General features: G+C 38.9%; 1 protein-coding gene across 1 annotated transcript; it reads left to right on the forward strand.

The window, feature by feature from the left end:
• Positions 1–197: 197 nt before the first annotated feature.
• Positions 198–1,361, forward strand: LOC149243182 (uncharacterized). Its single transcript, XM_089367769.1, has 3 exons — positions 198–587; positions 685–754; positions 838–1,361. Exons 1-3 carry the CDS (start codon positions 400–402, stop codon positions 886–888), a joined length of 309 nt encoding a protein of 102 aa, XP_089223895.1. The 5' UTR covers positions 198–399; the 3' UTR covers positions 889–1,361.
• The last annotated feature ends 7,743 nt before the right edge of the window (positions 1,362–9,104 follow it).

Here is a 9,104-nt window from a genome sequence, read left to right on the forward strand (position 1 = left end):
AAATGCATTTTACCTTTTCCTTTCAATCCTCAAACGTGTACATAAGCATAAGAATCTTATCCTATGCACAAATGTTTTGCGGCATGCATACTAGCCTAAGGTCTATGTCTTTATATTTATACTTAGCACAAAGTTAACATGACATATGTATTGGATCCACTCTACCACAAGACATTCTATTCGAGATATTTATCAAGCAGCGGTGTTAATGGTGTGGTCTTGATGTCCCGCCGCAGTACCGGTGACAGATCATCCTTACCATAAAGGCAGCAGTTCCTCCCGGCCAGGTGGCGTGACCTGGTTTCACCAGCCACGTGATGCTTTGGTATTGCAGACTTTGGTCTTACCACCACAGACTCCCGCCTTACTTCGACGGTATAGATCTTGTTTGGTGATCGAATGGTTAGAATTTGTCCTGGTTTTGCTATGACTATTAAGTGGATTCATATCGCCATTTTGCTCATTTGGTGCCGCGGTCTTTGCGGACCTGGTTCAATGTTTCTCCTCCAGCTCGATTCCGAACACCCTTGTGTATCCAGCCTGCAACACTCCAAGGTTTCTTTCCGCCCAGAACCAAATCCTCACAGGTAACTTGGTTGACAGTCTTTGGTTACGATTTGATGCATTGTTATCATGAAAAATGCCTTACAGGTTCTTATGTTTTTCCCTGTCGAATTTGTGCAGCTGCAATCTGCTATACTGCAACAAGTCCACGGCGTTTTCTTCAGCAGAACCTCCCTCCGGCACTACACCGGTATGACTCGGAATTTGGGGTTTGGTTTTGATTATTAGCGGTTTAAGTTTCGGTCTTGAGCCACCATCTGTGACTTGGTGCAGACCTTATTTTCCAGCACGGTTATCTCACACCTGCTGTCGGGTATTCCTTGAGGGAAACCCTCACAGCTGCCTTCGCTGCATTCGACGGTGATTCCTCTGTTGAGAGACTTAAGTTTATAGAACAGTCTCCGAGTTCTGTTATGTATATTCATACTTTACTGTTTGGTTTTAGACCGTCCTGTAGATTTGGTGTCTTTGGTGTCGTTACATAATTTTGGGTCTTTGGTTCTTAAGCACAGAACTTGTAATATTATTTTGGGGCTTGACCCCCTTCCTCAAATGTATGGTTATATTTATGCTCAGCAGTTCTCCGTTGGTACTGCTCGTATTTGCAGCTGCATATAAACCCTAAGCCCTCGGGCATTTTACTGTGGTTTAATGGAATGTTTCTTTTTGATTGCCGCTATTCAATTAGAGATATGGGTTTGTATTTTCGCTATTAACTGTTTGTTCACATGCGGCCTACGCCTCTGTGTTATTTGGGTTATATTGACCATTCTTGGTTCACAATCTCGGTGGTTCTAAGATTTTTAATACCAATCGCTTGATACGCCTCGGCGTCTGTTCAACGTCTGGATGCTTAGACTTTTCCCTATGGAACAGGGCGGCCCTTTGTGTAAAGTTTATTATCTCTGCCATCAGATTCTTTACAGTCTTTTTGTTTTAATATAAGGGTTTATATTTATGTTTGCATGCACAGCCTCTCGGCCTTAATAAGTTTAATAACCAACTTCGCATGCTTACACAGGTTTTCCATTACAGTTAATATCTTTTCTTGATAGGCATATACTCCAGCTCTTGGACTGATATACATATCTTTTGTCGATTACATGCATTGTAACGTCTATGTTCTACCACTGTTCCATCTGTTATTAACTATTCCATTTTCTTCGTTATGGATTTGCTTCCAACCATAGTCGGAATTGTTTCTTAACTCAGAGTTCCACGTTTTTAGCTAAAGATCCCTCACAGATCTAGACTCAAGTACCAGTCTTATGGTTTGCTTTGTAATGATTTAATTTCAATGCCTACTCGTTGGAATGTAAAAACTCTGTTAATAGAGCTAGGACGAGACTGTTACCTGCAACCAGTTCTCAGATTCAGGCTACCTTAATCATATGCAGACTTATTTAAAGGCTCTGTACCATTTCACTTGATCTGGGTACTATTCCCGACTCTGTCCATTAAATGACAGTTTCTTCCTCAAGTTTGCACAGGTACATTACACTAACAGTATCTAGGACAGCAGTCTTTTCCTACTTAAATCACTGTAACTTTAATGCACATTCAGTTTTCTATCAGGGACTACCAGTTTGGAACCGTACCTGATTACCAATGTCAGGAATGGTTTTTCAAAAAAAGGTCACCTGAGCTTTAATTCTGCTCTCCTCCCAGCCATGAGACCCATCCTTCAGACGGTGTTCTCCCCCCGAGCAATCCTGCAGGCCTCCAGCCCTCAACAGGAACAGTGCACTCACGTGCCAGGTTATCTGGTCCTAACCAGACTTAACCCTCTTTTCTTCTGCACTTTTCCTCTTCTTGGAAAAAGATTGCCGATTCTCTCTGTCTGTCCTCCCCACCATTCTCCATCCACCTTCTTTCTTCCCAGTTAGGGTACTCACTGATCCATTTAACCAATGCCAAGAATTAGTTGTAACTGATATGTAATTTAAAATTACTTTTACGCAGGTTTGATTAACTGATTGGTAATTTAAAATTACCTTACGTGGGGTTAATCACAATAGGTATATTACAAGACCTCTGTCTTGTGAGCAAACGCTCGGGGGAGGCTTGGACCTGAAGGCAAGTCTCATGGTTGGAAGGATTGAATCTGTTGAATAATAGTCGTGACTTCAACAGTTGATTGTCATAAAAGACTAAACACAGGTAAGTATAATAAATCACTGTAATTATTTTAGTTATGAGACTGTATAGAAAATGACAGAGGATGGGAGAATTAGTAGTTCTTGAAATCTGTTAAATATGTAATTTATAGACAATAGTGTGGACTGTTGTTTTACACACATATTTGTATTTACAGAAAAGAAAAAAAAGGAAAACAAAGATTAAACTTTGTGGTTTTGTAGCAAGAAGTCACCCTGGAAACTAAATGAGAATAAGTAGCATAGGAAACTAGAAAGGAAGGTCTTTTCATTTATATGTTATTTAGAAGAAAGGACTGTTAAAACAATAGTATTTCGGAAATGGTCATATATAGTTTAAACAAGAAATAAATTTAAGTAATTGTTGTAAACTGGAAAATCATTGTGTCAATCAAGAAAAGTAAACATTTGGACCAAGTTCAATATCCTAAGACTATGGAAGCACTGAATGCAACCCAAATGACCAAACATAACATTAAGAATCTGTATAGACTTACGACAGTTCACCGCTTAAATTAACGAAATGCCAAATAGTTGTAAGGAACCTGTAGAACTGAAAGTAGAGAACGCTAAAGAATGGAATGTTGAATTAGGGTCGAAAATGCTTCTATAGAGCCAGAGCAAGAACCGAACCACTAGACCTTAAATCCAGAAATGTAAATTTATATTGCCAAATGTAAATTCGAAGAGACCTCATACATTAAATCAAAAGACGATTTCCGACTGAAATTATAAATCTAAGGACCAGATTAAGCTAAGACCATAGTAACTTCTGGCATATATTTAAAATGAAATTCGATGAAGATTGAAAAATCATAAACAGTAAGAGAGCTAACAATTAATGAGTGAAAAGCTCGTATAAATACATTAGCAGTCCGAAAGTTGAATACCATATCCTGAGCCAATATATTTTTAAATCAAAAGATGGAATGACTGCTTAATAATAGAGTATAGGAAACTTCACATTAAAAGTAAGAAAATTGGAACTCCATGGAATACAAACAAATAACGCATTTGGATAGGGTTTGGTACCCTCCTTTAAATAACCTCAAGGGTTTAACAAACAAGCACCAAAATGTAAACCAACTACCTATATCTTGTCCAAATAGATATATAATACATCAACAACAACGTGCGTCTGAAGGCGTAGCTATTCCGCTCACCAGAAAAGATACACAGAGTGTTAACTATATTAAAATCTGAGAGCTAGGAAAGCTATACAAAACCCAACTGCAGAAATTCTAGAAGAGTTGGAATCATATCGCATCCTTATTCAAGCCATTAAAGACTATGACTGCTTATAGGCTACCAGAAGGAAACCGAATTCGTTAACATACCCGAAGAATTATAGGTGACCAGAGAACGAGGCCGCGCCAGAACCCCAGAATAGGCACCTAGTGAAGGGCTCTGGAGCGCTAGGACATCTTGGGAAAACCTGAAACACAACATGGCAAGAAAGATTACTTGATAACAGAATAACGAAAACCTGAAACAAAAATATGCACAGAGGGAGATCTATCAAAGAAATCAATTTAAAACTGTTAGGGCCATGCGAGGGTTGGTGATTGCAGCAGAATAAGAGCCATCGTGCCATGCCCCAGCCATGAAAACAATGCATATGACCATCTGTGGAGGAAATCATGGAGCTAGCCAAAATGACTAGAGAGCCAAGGAAAGAACTGAAAAATGCACAAAAAAACCTTCTAAGACTCACCATTGAGCTACTAGAGTTATTAGGGGACCCTTCTGCCGTCGGATGAGATTGAGTGTTGAACACCGTCGATGGAGCAAGCATGTCGAGGCGGGAAGGACAGTTGGAGGATAGTCGGCGGATGTCTCGAGGCCCACTCTGCCATAGCTCGGGAGGACAGAGGAGTACAGGTGTTAAATGAAGTCCGTAGGTTTTACATTAAAAGAAATCCATAAAACTGTGCCTTGTATTAAATACAAGGATTAACTTATAAATTCGAAGTTAATGAATTTGTAAGCGAAAGCCCTGTCTTTACATGTGTAAATATATATGTGCAAGCTATTTGTATATAGTTTATTGCTGCGATAAATACATTTTATTTTTGGATTAACGTGGAGACATGACACGTGGTATCAGAGCTCTCAGGTTACAAAGATAAGGTCTCTGGAAACTAATGATTAATAATGTTTGTGGTTAATACAGTAAAGAAGCTGGAGCAGCTAACATGAGAAGGAAAGATAACACACCTCATAGATCCATGACAGATGTAGGACCTGCAACTCTTCAAGAAACCAACCCTTAGGTATGGGTACAACTGGGAGAAGAACCCACAACACCAACACTATAATACTAAAAACTGTACAAGAGTTGAAGAGCGAGATGGCCCGGTTGCGGGCAAATAATGAAAGATTGATGGAGGAATATGAGAAGATTATAAAGAGTCTGTCAGATAAAAAAAATCAACGTAAACCAATTCCCAGCCCAGAACACGGGCACATGACCGGAGATCAAGAATATCGGACAGAGTACATGGAGACGGAAGGAAGGGAAGAAAATCAAAAACACAAAAAAGGTAGAGGATAGAATTGCAAGAAGAATTTCGGAAAATAAAACCGCCCCTCTTTGATGGCAAGCAGGAAGAGGCAGCTGAAGCCTGGCTTATTAATATGAATAATATTTTCAGCTGTGTGAATATGATCATAATTTAAAAGCTCGCTTGGCCATTTCCCAGCTGTAAGGGAAAGCCACCTTATGTTGGGAAGAAGTGAACACTGTGTGTGGGGTGAATGAACAAAACATAACATGGGAAAATTTTCAAAGGTATTTTAAGGAGAGATAATTAACTGAATGATTTTACAACGAAAAGAAAAAAAAAGTTCATGATCTAAGGCTAGGGCAACTGACAATGGATGAGTTCATTACAAAATTTACATCCTTACTTTGGTATGTTCCCTACATACAGGAGGAGAAGGCGAAGGTGCATCGATTTATCAGTAGTTTTCTGCTATTCATGAAGGAGCATCTTGAATTCGATAACCCAAAAACCATGGATGAGGTTATACAGAAAGCTTGGATATGTTATCAGCAAAGCAGATAGAAGGGAGATGTGGGAACAAAAAGGATTGACAAAAAGGGAATTAAGTTCCCTGTTGGCAGCAAAGGAAACAAGACTATCATCAATAAAGGACCTCACAGAGGATAGGTAAACAAAAATCTGAATAGAAATCAATCGATTTAGACATCCCAATGAATCGAAAACCAATGAGAAGTCACGTAGGACTGAAATTGAAACAATAGCAAGACCCCCAGTACAATGCTAGGGATGTGGAGGACAACATTACATCAAGAACTGTCCCAACCACAAAGGCATCGAACATATTTCAGAGATTTAGGAGGCATCCACTATATGAGAGGTCGTCAAAAGCATCCTAAAAATCAATGTTGCCCTTGAAGAACATTAGGGATAATACTAACCAACCACGGTGGAATTCGAAGGTAAATTTTTTGACCAAACTATATCTGTTTTAATTGACCCATGAGCTACATTAAGTTATGTTAGTCCTAAGATAGTTGATCAGTGCTGATTAAAAGATATCAAGTTCAAAAATTCCTGGTTAATATAGCTAGCCACAGGGGAAAAAAGATGTGTGTTGGCCAAGGTCAGCAACTGCCCATTAGAAATAGCAGGTCAGTCCTTGGTGGCAGACCTAAATGTATTACCCCTAGGGTCGTATGATGTTCTAATAGGCATGGACTGGTTGGAAAAGTATTGGTCCCTCATAAACTGTAAAACAAAATATATTTGCTACATGGATGAGGAGGGAAAGAGGCAGGAAATTCAAGGCATTTTGAGGCCTCTAAAATTAAGACCAGTGATTGCCTTTCAGTTAGCAAAGTGTATCAGAAAAGGGTGCCACATTTATGCAATTTAGGTGGGTTATGCCAACACAAAAGAAAAATATGCCTCCTTGGAAAGCATACCTGTAATACAAAATTTTCCAGACGTATTTCCTGAAGAGATTTCGGGACTTCCTCCGAAAAGAGATATAGAATTCACCATTGAATTGATACTGGGAGCAACTCCAGTATCTCGAGCCCCTTATCGCATGAGTATACTCGAGTTGACAGAATTAAAAATGTAGTTACAAGAACTGTTGGATAAAAATTATATCCGCCCAAGAGTATCACTTTAGGGAGCCCCAATACTTTTTGTTAAAAATAAGGATGGAACCCTGTGTATGTGTATGGATTACCACTAGCTAAATAAGCTGACTATTAAAAATAAATACCCTTTACCCCACATATATGAGCTGTTTGATCAAGTGAAGGGTGCGACAATGTTTTCAAAGATTGATCTACGTTCGGGATACCATCAGATCAGAATCAAGGAAGAAGACATAGCTAAAACAACTTTTAGAACTCATTATGGACATTATGAGTTTGTGGTGCTACCCTTCAGGATGACCAATGCTCCTGTGACCTTTATGTGTCTCATGAACAGTATATTCCATCAGTATTTAGATAAATTTGTGTTAATTTTTATTGATGATATAATGATTTATTATCGGAATAAAGAAGCACAGAAAGTGTTGAAAATAGCAACAAGAAATGTTGAATATAGAAGTGCTAAAAATAGCACTGCGATAAATAGCATTTTGGGATACATTCCAATTTTAGTTAGTCCCTGAACTAAAATTGAGAATTAAAATTAGAATTTGATCTTAGCAGCTATTTGAAAAATAATTAATTAATTCATCTTGAGTTAATTAGTTGGAGAAAATCAAACATGAAGTCTATGTGAAGACATGCAACAGTTTCCCCTTTGATTGAGGAAGTTATCCCTTGATTAAGGAGATCAGGATGAGTTGTAATTAGTTAGATTTGTTAATTGAGTTAAGTCCAGTTAAATTAGTTCCAACAGTTTGTGGAACTGATTGTGAGTTCAGTTAGTTAATGCATGCATGCATGTAACTGTTGTACTTCATACAACTGAATATTCTCTCATAAATAACTCATGCATGTCAGTTCATTCAGAGACCCAGTTGAGATCAGATGATGGGACAATGTACTATCAGTTACAGGAATATTCCATTGAGGATATCTCTTGCATGCAGAAGGAATTCATTCCTTGGAGATTGCGTAGTTACTTCTGAGTTTGGTGAGTTGTGTGAGAGGTTAATTCACACAAGTGGCAGCTAGAGGACCCAGGAGAAACTGCGCAAGGAAATAGGAGGCTTGGAGGACTAAGGGAAGGCATATGTTGTGTCTATTCAGTCTATGAGCAACATTGAGGGATTGTACTGAGAGCTGGATAGCTTGTGAGCTAAAGCTTTGTGTAATCCAGACATATTTCCACTTGTATGATAATACAAAGATTGGGGTTTTTAGTTGAGGCTTTCCCCAGAGTATTCTTCTGTGTTCATGTGTGATTGATTTCTCTTTTTCAGTTATATGTGTTCTATTTGATCTTGCTCAAAATCTATTAAGCTTCCGCAAGTTTGTTTGTAGAAGTAGATCAAGTATTTTGCTTTAGTATATTGCATTATCTGGTGATCTACAATGGGAAATTCTACATGGTATCAAAGCAAAGGTGATCAAAGCGAAGAAAAATATACAAAGAAGGTAGAAGTTCGAAGTTTAAAGTTCCTGATTATAGAAATCAAAGTCTTATCACATCTCAAATTTCACCAATGGCGTTCAATGGTTTGAGACTCGAGTATGCCCTTGATGGTAGCTTGAATTATATAGCCTGGAAGGATCGCATAGAAGTGGTATTAGAGGACGATGGTTTGAAGGACTTCATTGATCAAGAAGTCCCCAAGCCAGCAACTTCTAATGCCCAAGAATTGGCGGAATGGAAGAAATGTGTGGCTAGAGCGAGGAGGATTCTTTTGGAGGGAGTTCGAGACCACATAGTCTTGAGTCTCCATGGGAAGGAGACACCGTTTTCAATGTGGAAAACATTGAAGGATCTATATCAGAATAGAAACAATCAGAGGGAGCTGGAGCTGAAAGACAAGCTTCAGAAAATCAAGTGTGAAAAGGGCGACACGATCTCTACATATTTGAACAAGCTCACCACCTGCAGGGATGAGCTTGGAAGTGTAGGTATCATGACAGCCGATGATGACATGGTGAGTCTTTCTCTCCTTAGTCTTCTTAAGAGCTGGCATAACTACCAAGACTTGGTAAATGGAAGAGAGAAACTATTAGATTGGGAATGAATTTGGTTGGATCTGATGCAAGAGGAGATAAGAAGAAGCACCAGAGATGGATCTTCATCAAAGCAAGATGATGAAGAAAATCTAGCCTTAGCGAGTAAGGCGAGGAAAGGGAAAGGGAAGGCGTCCCATTCCAAATCCAGTTCTTCCCATGGTGGGAAGAAGATTGACAAATCGAAAGTGAGATGCTTT

This window comes from Pinus tabuliformis, chromosome 8 (genome assembly GCF_031772625.1).
Source record: "Pinus tabuliformis cultivar Carrire ecotype Pingquan chromosome 8, CPIR1, whole genome shotgun sequence".
In the NCBI taxonomy this organism is placed as follows: domain Eukaryota; kingdom Viridiplantae; phylum Streptophyta; class Pinopsida; order Pinales; family Pinaceae; genus Pinus; species Pinus tabuliformis.